Source organism: Staurois parvus, unplaced genomic scaffold, assembly GCF_062004578.1.
Source record: "Staurois parvus isolate SC_StPar_1 unplaced genomic scaffold, SC_StPar_1.0 ptg000131l, whole genome shotgun sequence".
In the NCBI taxonomy this organism is placed as follows: Eukaryota; Metazoa; Chordata; class Amphibia; order Anura; family Ranidae; genus Staurois; species Staurois parvus.
In genome coordinates, this window is record NW_028317927.1 from 9,450,564 (window position 1) to 9,464,050 (window position 13,487).

Here is a 13,487-nt window from a genome sequence, read left to right on the forward strand (position 1 = left end):
TGTGTACTATATGATCCAAAACACCTACTGTGGGTTACTTCTGACCGTCTGTGCTGACATCTGACAATCATTGGAGATGGCCATGCCCCCCCCCCCCCAGCAACAGGTGAATGACAGTATCAGCTGTGCTTGCTTCCTTATGAGACTTTGTAGAGGAGGATTTGTCCATTCTCTCGATTTGGGTCTAAAAATTATAGTTAGCTCCTTCCACTGTGCTGTGCAGTTCGATACCAGATCCCCACTCTCTGCCTTCTGGAGCTTATAAATGCTGTGTAAAATGTCTGCTTTAGGACTCGTTCACACCATATGTGCAGAAAAACTGATGGAAATGTACGCGCAGATTTCACTTGCAGAGACATTAGTTTAGATCAGTTTCCATGCATGCTTCAATGAGTTTTATGCATGTTGCAGATTCCTGCGCAGAAAAAAATCTGCATGTGATACTAGTGTTGTGGTGTGAACAGGGCACATAGAAAACAATTGGTTTCCTTGTGCCCTTGCAGAACCCATGCAGAAAAACTGACGTCTCTGCACCATGGTGTGAATGAGCCCTTGAGAAGCTGTAGAGAAGAAAGGGCCGCAGATAAATAGATACAACTTATGTAGGAGGATTTGTTTAATCTCTGTGTATTACCTGAGGCTTGTCACTTGGGTGGGTATATGTAAAGGCTTACAACCTTTTTCTGCCAACCATACACTTATCCCTGTATTTGTTATAGGTATTGTCAGTATGTGTAAGCTCGAATCACAACCAATATATAGCCTTGTAAGATCCCACAAAACAAAATAATTCCCACAAATAAAATGATCTGTGATTTGACCACTTACTGCTGGTCACAACACTCAGGTAGCAACTGTTGTTTTCTGGCTATATTTGTGACCTTAGCTTAACATTTTTAGTAGGTAAACTATAAAAACAACAGTAGGCATATTAAAACATTAGTAACACTTAAATCAATGGTGACTTACTGTTTGTAAAGAAGAGATAGCCAAGCACAATCCACAATGGTGGACAGTTTGGTGGGCTTACTGAGAGTAGGCATGGTTAGATATGTTTGATTTACCCAAAATAAAAACATTTCTTATTCATTACAAGAAAATGTAAAAAGGAAAAAAAAATAAGTTGGGCTTGCAACAGTGTTAGGTTCTAACAGTGGTTTATGATGTGTAAGTGTGCGGCTATTTTAACTCCCATATCAGAAGCTTTGCATCTGGCTATAAATAAACCCAAATTCATTGTTTTTAAAACTGTCAATATACTGTATTTACTGTTCATTAAAACAAAAATACAGCTACTCTAACTTGTCTCGATTAAAAATACTTTGTAAAAAAAATGCAACAGCCAACCAATTTTTTTATTTTTTTATTAATTATATTGACCTTGAGATCTTTTAAAAAAAAATAGGTTTGCTTATTTTATTTGTAAAGAAGTATAATGGAAAAATAATAAATGTTCCTGGTATAGTTTTTGAATAAAAATGTTTTTATATATATAATATGTCATTCTTTATTTTCACAGTTTCCTTATAAAGGAGGATTTAGAAAAGTGCCTTAAGTAAGTCATTTATTTTATGTAGGCATTGATAAAATCCTACATTTGTAAGCCAAAAATTAGAGTCAATTGTCTCTACCTCCCTCCTTTTTTGACTTCTTTTCAAATGCATTCATGGTCTGTAGAGTTTTCTGCTTGTAGCTTTAGATAACTTTTAAATAAGTTGAGCTACTGTCCATGCCAAGGGCATTTCTAACAATACATTTGTACACCCCAGAGTCTGAAGGTCTGGGATTTTGCACAACTAATGTTCCTTGGGGGTGGAGAAGCTCAGTCCCGATAGACCGCCCTTTACTTGCTGTTGTTAACACTGATGAGTCCGGTAGCTCCCAAGTTATCTCTGGCTTTGGTATTCCAATTGCCATGCAGTTTAGATGTACAGGTGAACCAGCTCTTGTATGAATGTTTTGTGGGGCTTTATTTGTAATCCTTGGAGGATATGCTACAATCATAACAGGAACACTTATGGATGATTCACCAGCATTATTTTTTACCTTACACAAATAATTTCCTCTATCATGTATAGTTGCTTCTTGAATGACCAGTGTGCCATTTTCTAGTAGCATATATTTTCCACTAAACTGTTGTCTGTCTATCACATATCCACTTGGGAGTGTCCAGATAACACTAGGCTTTGGTATTCCATCAGACAAACAGTGTAAAGACAACATCTCCCCAATGATACCCTTTATTGGTCCTCTTGGATGTGTCAGAATATTAGGTTTTTGACCCACCTCAAGTATAATGAGTTTTTCAATGTAGCCAACTTTATTTCGGGCTGAACATCGATACTTGCCTGCATCATTTTTGGTTGGATTGTAAATAATTAAAGTTCCATTCGTTCCTGCATGATATTTTGAAATCATCTGTCCACTTACAAATCTAGAGCCATTTGGCAGAAGCCACAATATTTCTGGAGTTGGGTTTCCATCTGCAAAACAGTTAAGAATAGCCATTTTTCCTGGTTTGGCAATTATCTTCTCATTGAATGGATTTTTAAACACTGGCCTCCTAAGCACTTCCAGGACTTCCAACTGGACCACCAACATACTTTCACCACCATCATTGCGAGCAACGCAAGTGAATTCTGCTGTATCTGAAGGCCTTACATTCCGAATTTCCAGTGTTCCATTCTGATGTACTATAATCCTGCTGCCATGATATGGTGCTGTAAGATAAATATTATCAGGCATGATCCACATGAGTTGAAGCGGTGGTGTCCCTTCAGCTTTGCAGTGGATTAATTTTCGAGAGTGTTTTAAGGCTGAATCTTTAATTATTGTCTTATTTGTATATAAACCATTAATAACAGGTGGTGTTGAATGAACATCTAGTTCGAGGAGCTTTGTGTCATCTCCTGCAGGATTACGTGCCACGCACATGTACTCTCCTGCATCCAGCAATTTAACAAGGTTGATGGTCAAAGATCCATTTTCATGCAATAAATATCTGTCATGGGATGTGGCTATCATGTCACTTGATGGAAGCAACCAGAATATTTTAGGTTTTGGTTCTCCAGCAGCCTCACAATCCAGAACCACACGACCACCAGCTCTTGCCTCAAATTTTGTTCTGGTGTTTATTTTAATGCGTGGAGCAGCAGTGACCACAGTGATATGGATTTTCATTTCATCTCTTCCTAATGTGTTTTCAGCGTAACATGTGTAATCTCCCTCTTCAGCCATTCCTACTTTGTTGAGATACAAAGTACCATTGTCAAAGAGAACATATCTCCTTACCCTCCTGCCACTGTCATCAGCTTGCAGAACATTGTTTATTACTGTGCCATCAGGTAAAGTCCAGGATATTTCTGGAGATGGAGAACCTAAAGCCTTGCAGTCTACTCTGAAGTCTTTTCCATATGGAACTTCCTTGATGAGCTGCTGTTTTTGTATTATCTTTGCAGGTTTCAAAGTTATACTGACTTTCATAAGAATTACATCATCTCCCATTTTATTTCTTGCTACACACAAATAATCACCAGCATCCTTTTCATTTACAGACTGGACAATGAGTGAGCCATTGGGGTGTACTTGAATCCGACTTCCCATTCTGTAGATTAAAAAGAAAGAGTATTGAATTAGCAACAATAGGTTTTTTGTATTAATTTCTTGTAATGATTAAAACCGACCTATAATCAAACATTACATTAATATAAATATTATATAAATACAAGGGGAGAATAAAGCAGTCTTGCCCTTCAACATAGGTCACCTATCCAAATTACTATTGTTGGCCCTTTTCTTAGAAATGATGTAGCAGCATTTTCTCATGGGAAACTAAGTCCCTTATACTCTACATTTATCTATGTCAACATGAATGTGAATGTGTAATTTCTCTCAGTTGTCTCTGCAGCTATCAGCACAAGTCACTGATAATAGCCCAAATCGACTCCACAGCATTGGCCCACTCCGTTCTAGCACACAGCAGCTGACAGACAGCATCAGCTGTTTATATTTCCCTATGATTTCATAGAGTAGGGTATGTCCATTCCCTCCATTCAGGTTAAAGGTTTAAATGAGCTCTGTGCTCTAGCTGTGCAGTGTGTGTGACATCAGAGAAATATTCTGAGAAATAAACTTTGATCTGTGTGTTTTTGGAGGATGTAGACAAGAGAAGGCTGCAGATAAACAATTACAACTTGTGTAAGAGGATTTGTTTCAGCTCTGTGTGCCATTTGAGACTAGTCAATTTAGTGGCCATATGTAAGGATTTACAACAACTTTAAGCTTGCATTTAGGCATAGGTCTTCTTTAACTCCCAGCTGTTTTACTGCAACAGCATACATAGGCAGTGTGATCTATATTTTTGAACAAAATGTGCTGGAGAAAAGGGATCAGTATAGCTGAATTTAAAAGCAATGTGTACTGATTGATTCAAGCATAGCTGGTGACAGAAGAGTCTTACATGGGATGCAGAATTATTAACTCTCTGTTTGGGTCTGTCGTTGAAGAGATTTTACATTAATGATATGTTTGCAACCTATGTCTGCTCATTCCTTTTCCACACGAAAGAGAAATTATCCTTTTATCACCTGTATGTACTGTACATATAATGTTATCTGAGTCTGCAGTTGGTACTGGTGGAACTAAAATATGCCAAGAAAAGTACAGCAAATTCCTGGCTATCTAATGGCATTATTAGGTCCAGGAAACCAAGGCTCTTGCCTAGTTATCCAAGTCTTAGGACTAATACTATTAGTAATCATCTATATGTGTGCCTCTAGTGTTAGGCAGAATTGGAATCTTTTTTTCAGGCCCCTAGTGACCACAAAAGCACACTGAGATTATCATCCAAAATGAATTATGTTTTTTTCTGCTGCTTCAGCCACAAAATACAAAGAAATGTGGAAACAGCACAGAGAAATATAAGAGAGAAGATGGGGAGCACAGAGAGGCAAGTAAGGAGACAGAGTTAAGTGAGACCAATGCTGGGAGAGGCAACGTTTCAGCCTGCAGTGTGCCCATGAAAACATTAGGTGGACCTAAAACAAAAATCTCTCTTCTATGGACCTAGGAAATCTCTGTAATTATATATGCCATGTTTATCCATGATCAGGCCTGCATGCATGGGCATCTTTAATTAGGTATCCTACCAGCAGGTAAATACTCTGATTTTTCACATTTCAGACACAAAGAGGTTTGCAGAGATAACTTTGGCTCCATTACTTCATGCTGAGAGGTGCAAAGGAAAATTGCCTCCCCCGCAAAACAATTTTCATTTCAAATCTCTTAAGTCCTGTGGATTTGTGGAAACTTCTGAGCACATGTTTGTGAATATCACAAAGAACTCTTTCACACAGTAACTCATTGCATGTTAAATTTATTTTACTTTAATTTGAAGCCAGGAGATGGAAATGGAAGCATTGAAAAGGCAAGTAAATATTATAGCTGTGATAAAATGTAACAGCAATATGCTGTATGTCAGTGTTCTTAAAAAAGGAAACATGAGGGCTGACTTGAATGATAAATGTAAAAAGAAAAGAAAATGAATTGGATTAATATAACTGGAAGTCAAACATAAAAAAAAGTTTACAAACCAAAACAAAGAGACTTCAGATGTAGGGTACATTACAGTAAAATTGGAATTAAAGTGTTTGGTTAGACTTAGCAGGTAAAAACATTTAAAAAACATGAAAGAAATGTAATCTTTAAACTGGAGCCTCTCACATCTGGCGTTCACTGCTACTGGCATAGGTTCCATAGAAGAACAGATGTATAGTTTCGTAACATTTTAAGGATTTCTCCACGTTGCATTTTTTTGGGTGTTTGACAGGTGGTTCTAACAACTACCAAACTCCCTATAAACTACAGGTCTTAAAGCATGTACTAGATAAAATAGCTCAGTTCACACTACATGGTTGAGTGATGGTGCAGCTTTTTGCGTTAAAATAAACCATCAGACAACTGTATTGGTACATTTAACATTACTTTGGGAAGCTTTGCAGTCGAAGTCACACTATGATTGTTGTGCATTCAGAGGCCAATATTGGTAGTCATAGCTACTAACACACTGCAAGGCATTTATATACGTGCAGATTTTGGTGGACCAAGAGGTATCTTTTCTATCAGGGTTTGGACCCAGTTGTTACTAAATAATGACTTAATCCTAAACAAACCAACTAAGTTGATTAAGGAAATTCCAAATTCAGATCACTTCCATAAGCCATAAAAAGAACAGGGTTTTCTTTTAAAACAGCAAGTCCATATAAAATGAAACTGTTTAGGTTAAATATTTGCTATCCATACTGTGAAACAGATGAGGGCCTTGCAGAAAAATACCAACAGGTAAAGGTTTTCGGATGAGAATGATTCTAAAGTACACACTGCTAAAACCTATAATGTAGAATAAAAGCCTTCTTGTATGGATAGTAATATACCACATGTGGTCAATTTTTTACATGTTCTTGTGGGTTTCATTATGCTGACTATGCCCGAGAGTGCTTGAGAATTTGATTTAGCCCACGTTCGTCTAGCAATTAAGCCAAACATGACAGCTGTGCTGGGTAACATTTATCTTAGAATCACAGGAATTTCATACTTCTAGTTTAAAGTAATTGAAGCTGAAAATATTTGTAGTACTTTTAGAGGGGTAAATCTGAAACTATTTGATAAAAAGTAGATTTTTTTTTTATCAATCCCAAAAGAAAAATATTATAGCTCACACAGAACAGAACACTGAATAATCCCAGTATTGACACCTCTTCCAATCTGCATATATTACAATCAGCTCCTGTTTTGTTTACATGTTTGTTTACCAATGACTCTGCTCCAATTGCTACTTCTGTTATTGAAGCACAGACAACAAATTGCTGATATTCCCTGCTTGCGGAGATTGTAGCCGTATTAGTGCACTTGCAACAGAAATTGAGTACTGTCTGTAATACTGTGATACTTTTTTTAATTTCACTAACATACAATTTTTCAGGACAAGCTTTTTGGGGGGTGTACCCCCCTCTTCAAGGTCCAAGCAGTACTCCTTGGACCATGAAGAAGGGGATACACCCCTGAAAGCTTGTCCTGAAAAATTGTATCTTGCAATTTTTCAGGACAAAAAATAAAGTATTATAGACAGTACTCAACTGTTCTGATCATCCCTGAAAACCTAATGTTTACTAACAAGTAGTTCTGCAGGCTCCTGCCGAGTGCCTGCATTGCAGCAAGTGTAGAGGACAGGAACAGAGGCCAGCACAGGCAGGAACTGACACTATCAGGAAGCGGTCAGATTCATATTAAGGGTCATAACATGGGAAAAAAACAATGTTGCTTTATTTTTATGCAAATGCTTATTATCTGCTATTGCTACAAGGTTTCATTTAACCACTTGCCCTCCAGAGGATTTACCCCCCTTCCTGACCAGGCCATTTTTTGCCCAACGGTGCTGTGTTACTTTAACTGACAATTGCGCGGTCATGCAATGCTGCACCCAAATTAAATTTACGTCCTTTTTTTTCTACGAATAGAGCTTTCTTTCGGTGGTATTTGATCACCTGTGTGCTTTTTATTTTTTGTGCTATAAAAATAAAATAAACTGACAAATTTTAGAAAAAAACTATATTTTTTACTTTTTGCTATAAAACATGTCCCAATTAATTGGCTTACATGAAAGTTATAGCGTTTACAAATGGAGTTAGATATACTGGGATTTTTTTTAATTTTTACTAGTAATGGCTATAATGTCAGTGGCTTATAGCAGGACTGGAGGACTGCGGCAGGGATTCTGACACTAAAGGGAACTGACTTGGTGCCACTGTAAGCACACTGCTATGCATGGTCCTGCTATGCAAAGCCATGCATAGCAGTGTGCAGGAGATGACAGGTCGGTAATGCTCCTCGATCACTGGGTGCTGGTGAGTAATCACTGGTCAGGACCCGGTAATTGACAGCCGAGGTCGCAAATAGCAGTGAGGGCAGGACATGAGCATGCCCCCTGCCTGGAACTGCAAAATCACACATATATATATATATATATATATATATATATATATATATATGTGTGATTTTGTTCACCCCTGCTGCCCAGTAGCAGTATATCTGCTATAGGGCAGCGAGAAAGCATTTAAAAAGTGAGGTCTAGTGGCAAAATCTCTTAAACTACTTCCTGGCTGTCTGCCTGCTCACCTGAAATGTACTGCGGACGGGTGGCTGCGGTAGGCAAAGCAACATATCCATACATCGCTGCCTGCTTCCAGGCTTAGAGCATGCGCATGCGTGCCCCCAGCCAGCACCCGCTGTGAGTGTACACAGCGGGAGCCTGTCAGAAAGTCCCGGCCAATGGTTGGGACCTGCTGATTGGCTGTGTGCAGCCCAGAGTTCTGTGTTGACAATCAACACAGAACTCTTTACAGAGAGAACGATCGCTTTGCAGGGATGAGAATCTATTAGCAATAGCAGCACATGTTACACACATTACACATAGTTAGGCACACATTTTACACCTTAATCGCCCTAGATATTAACCCCTTCCCAGCCAGTCTCATTACTACAGTGACAATGTATAATATTATCGCTGATCACTGTAATAAGGTCACTGGTGATGTCAGTGGCAGTTAGTTCCCCCCAGCATCAGTTGGTGTCCAATTGCCCCCTGAACTATCGCAGTCCCATTATAAGTTGCTGATCACCGTTATTAGTAGTATAAAAAATCAGTATAGAGACCATAGTTTGTGGGTGTTATAACTTTCACGCAAACCACTAATTGTTCTTTTTTTTAATCAAAGACATGTAGCAGAATACACCTGGGCAAAATGTATGAAGAAATAGATTTTTTAAAATTTTTGTATTGGATATGTTTTATAGGAGAAAGCAAAAATGTTATATTTATTTCAAAATATTTGATTTTTTTTCATTTATATTGCAGAAAATAAAAAACCCAGTGGTGATTAAATACCACCAAAAAAAAGCTCTATTTGAGTGAAAAATATTATATACATTTTGTTTGGGTACAGTGTTGCAACAGTGTTGCATGACTGTGCAATTGCCAGTTAAAATGGTGCAGTGCTAAACAGCAGAAAAAATGGCCTGGTTATTAAGGCAGTAAAATCTCCTGGAGCTCAAGTGGTTAAGGAAAATATCAGTTTCCAGGGGCGGACTGACCATTTGAGCACTCGGGCACTGCCCTAGGGCCCGGAGTCAGTAGGGGTCACCATGAAATGCCCCTGGTACCTTTTTATAGGCTTTTTTGCGTGTGCTTTGAGTGTAGGCAAGGACATAGGGGCCCCATGATCCCCTATTGCCCGGGGGCCCTATGAGCTGTCAGTCCGCCCCTGTCAGTTTCATTGTCAAACTGTAAAATTATGTAAAACTAAATAATTTTGTAAATAAATATCAGTGAACCACCTTTCCATTTTAATTTCCAGTTGCAGTAATTTTTTTTAAACTGACAAGAGATTGAAATGACAGTTGCTTGCAATATGTCAACCTAAGGGCAATCTTTGCAGTGATTGTATGCAGCACAACCCCAGAAATCTTATTTTCTGCACACTGTATGTGTACCATTCACTGCTTTTCCTAGAATATAGTTACAAGCAGTGTTAATTTTGACATCAAGTTTCAATTAGTTTTAGTCATAATCTTTTTTACTAAAATGCCATTTTAGTTTTAGTTGTATTTTAGTCATGAATTGTTTTAGTTGTATTTTAGTCAACTAACATCTCCAGTACATTTTAGCCGACTAAAATCTATGGGGTTTAGTTAAATTGTAATGCATTATTTACTGTAAGCATTTCTCTAGAATTTCCAAATCCATTATACACTCCTGGAGTAAAAAATCTAACATATTAATATTATTTATAGTATTAAGGTTTAACCACTTCCCGACCGGCCGTTGCATATAAACGGCCGGACGGTGGCACTGCAGGGTCGGGTGGCCGTTTATGAACGGCCTCCCCGCACCCTGCTTGTGCGCGCTCCCTGGGAGCGCGCAGCACCGCGATCCGGTGCCCGCTGTGTCCTCCGGACACAGTGAAACACCGATCGTCGGATGGGAGCTCTGTACGAGGTCCCGATCATGTGATCACTGATTGGCCAATCAGTGATCACATGCAAAGTAGTAAGCAAGATGTCACTTCTGACATCATTGCTTACTATGTGTGAAATCTGTGAATGATCACAGAGGTCACATGGTACAAGGCTATTCACAACAGCCTTGTACCATGTGACAAGCTGTGACCAATCACAGCTCACTCAGTACTTCTCAATGAGTGCAGGAATGCACACAGAGAGAAAGAGAAATGATTGCTTTTACATCCTATATGGGTGTAAAAGCAATCAGTGTAAAAAAAAAAAAAAAAAAAAAAATCTTCATCACCCCCCACAAGTAGTACAGTGTCACCATGGTGACACTGTACTGCTAGGGTGACAGTATGTAAAAAAAATAAAAAATAATATAAAAAAATAAAATAAAAATGTAAAAAAAAATGTTAAAAAATTATAATTTTTGGTTATAAACTAATTTATTTTTTACTAAAAAGATAACGGAATAAATTTTGGCAAAGATTTATGATGAAATATTATTTATTTGCAAAATTTTATAAAAAAAACACTTTTGTTCAAAATTTTTGGACTTTTTCATTTACATAGCAGAAAAAATAAAAATCCCAGTGGTGAATAAATACCACCAAAATAAAGCTTTATCTGTCTCAAAAAAATGGTAAAAAATTAATTTGGGTACAGTGTTGCATGACTGCGCAATTGTCATTCAAAGTGTGATATCGCTGAAAGCTGAAAATTGCCCTGGTCAGGAAGGGGGTAAAAGTGTCCGGTCTGGAAGTGGTTAAACATGCACTACAGACACAGATTTAGTCGTGATATTTCTCCTGCTAATGATGGAAAAATACTGTATGTATCCAACAAGAAATTAATTAAAATACACCTTTTTGCCTGTTGCTACTACAGTAAGTGCACAGCAACAGGTATTCCAGTCCTAAGAGATATATGAAATACTAACAATAAAGAATAAAACATTTATCCTACCTGTGCCACTGATCTACCACTGCTTTTGATGGCAGTCTCCATAATATTTTTGGCATTGGTTCCCCAGTTGCTGTACAGTTTAGCACCAATTTGTCACCATAGTTCATTTCTGTGGATTTGGGAGATGCATGGACAATCCTTGGAATTGTCTCACTTTGCTCCACGCGGAGGCTGACCACTCTCCTCTCAGATCCAGTAGAGCTTGTTGCTATACACTCATAATTGCCATTATCTCTGGGTTCTGCATTTCTTATGTACAGTGTTCCATTAGAGAAAAGGAAGAGCTTTGCATTAACATACTGTAATGGCTTCACTTTTGTGCCATCAAACACTACCCAGTGAACACTAGGCTGAGGATTTCCTTTTGCAGAGCAATGAAGTTTCACATTCTCTCCTGAAAGTGCAAGAACTGTCTGATGTTTATCTTCCAGAATAACAGGTGGGGCAGCAATAACTTGAATCTTTACTGTAAAGGTATCTGCCCCAGCTATGTTGGTAGCTAAGCACTTATAAATCCCACGGTCATAAATAGACACTTCTCTAATTATTAGGGTTCCATCAGAATGTACAAAAACTTTGTGGTTATGAGCAGACTTCTCAGATGCGATGGTTTCATTAGACAGTATCCAAGTTATTGTGGGGAAAGGTCTTCCTTCTGCTTGGCATTTCAAGTTAATAGAGCTACCAGAGTGCACTGTGATCTCCCTTGATTTGCCTTGTAGAATCCTGGGAGGGTATGTTATAACAGACAGTGTGATGAGTAATCGGTCTGAGCCATACTGATTTGTAGCCACACAAAGATATTGACCCCGGTCCTGGATGCCCACACTAGAAATAGACAATGTTCCATTTGGAAAAACTTCCATCCTGTTTCCACGTCTTGTCTTTGACACAAAAGTCCCTTTTAAAAAGAAAATTTGTATTACTGAAGTGAATCTTTTTTTTTATTTTAAATAGAGTGTGCAAGGGCTAGCATCTATTTAATGTTTTATAGCTGTTTGGGTCCCATTTTGGAGATTTCCCAAGTCTTTACTGCTGAATTTTGACCCACTCATTACATATTTATTAGAGGAAGATCCCTAATAAAGTATAAAGGCAGCAATAAAAAATTACAGAGGTTCAACTAAAAAAAAAGCGTTTTATTGCTGTCTGTGTCCTTATATTGTCCTGTCCTAGTGACAACACAGAAAATATGGAATCATTTTCTAATGGGGCACAGGGAGCAATACAAATTTTACAGAAGCTTTCTCCTTTTCCAATTCATCCAAAGCATACCATAGTTTTGGCAGGAGCTGGATTTCAGTTTTAAAAGGCTTTTCAATATTTTTTTTATTATATTGTATAAAAAAAAGATAATGCAATGTGAAACTCATACAAATGCATGGGTTAAAACAGCCTAAATACACTAAGGGCATATTTTTTCACATACGTACAGTATTGCTGTGTGTTTGAATGTTTTCGCAAACATTGATTTCTTAATCATACAATGAAAAGATAATTTTACTGCATGTTAAGCAAAGTTTTGGTCTCAAAAACACAAACAGGTGATTGTGATGAGTCTGTATGTGTACATATTGTATAGACAGGATAGTACCTCCTGCTCAAGTTCCTCTATTTTAAAGCAAATTTGAATTACCTTCAGATGAGGCTCCAAATTATATTTATTGTTGCATATGCGTACGTATATGGGGAACACAGTGTCTGCCCTCCCTGCATCCCACTTTTCATAGAGTCCTTCCCTGCTTATATAGCCCTTCTTATCAAATAGAAACAGATCACATTGGAAGGACCAAGGCAGGCGCTCCACCTACAGTTGTGTCCAAAATTATTCAACCCCCACTGAAATTGAGTGTTTTGGCCAGTTTGACATTGCTTTTGATCATTCAGTCATCTTGCTTACATTTACATTAAAGAGGCACTTGTAGGTCAGACAAATATAACATAACAGTTATAATGAAATAACCACAAATGTCTTTTCTGTGCTCACAGCATTATCAGTTTTATTCAACCCCCAAGTGACATTCAATCTTAGTACTTAGTACAGCATCCTTTTACAGTTATAACAGCTTTTAAACGTGAAGCATAGCTTGACACAAGTGTCTTGCAGCGATCTACGGGTATCTTCGCCCATTCTTCATGGGCAAAGGCCTCCAGTTCAGTCACATTCTTAGGCTTGCGCACTGCAACTGCTTTCTTTAAGTCCCACCAGAGGTTCTCAATCGGATTTAAGTCTGGTGACTGCGATGGCCACTCCAAAATGTTCCAGCCTTTCCTCTGCAACCATGCTCTAGTGGACTTGGAGGTATGCTTGGGATCATTGTCCTGTTGAAAGGTCCAACGTCTCCCAAGCCTCAGGTGTGTGACGGACTGCATCACGTTTCCATCCAATATCTCCTGGTACTGAAGAGAATTCATGGTACCTTGCACACGCTGAAGCTTCCCTGTACCTGCAGAAGCAAAAC

At 38.2% G+C, this 13,487-nt stretch overlaps 1 protein-coding gene across 1 annotated transcript in view; it reads right to left on the minus strand.

The window, feature by feature from the left end:
• Positions 1 to 1,462: 1,462 nt before the first annotated feature.
• Positions 1,463 to 13,487, minus strand: part of IGSF10 (immunoglobulin superfamily member 10) — a 47,872-nt gene continuing 35,847 nt past the window's right edge. Inside the window, exons 6-7 of the mRNA XM_089672607.1 lie at positions 11,026 to 11,926; positions 1,463 to 3,604 (exon numbers count right to left, since the gene is read on the minus strand). Of these exons, the coding sequence (XP_089528733.1) occupies positions 1,696 to 3,604; positions 11,026 to 11,926 (2,810 nt within the window). The 3' untranslated portion in view covers positions 1,463 to 1,695. The remainder of the gene's footprint in view (positions 3,605 to 11,025; positions 11,927 to 13,487) is intronic.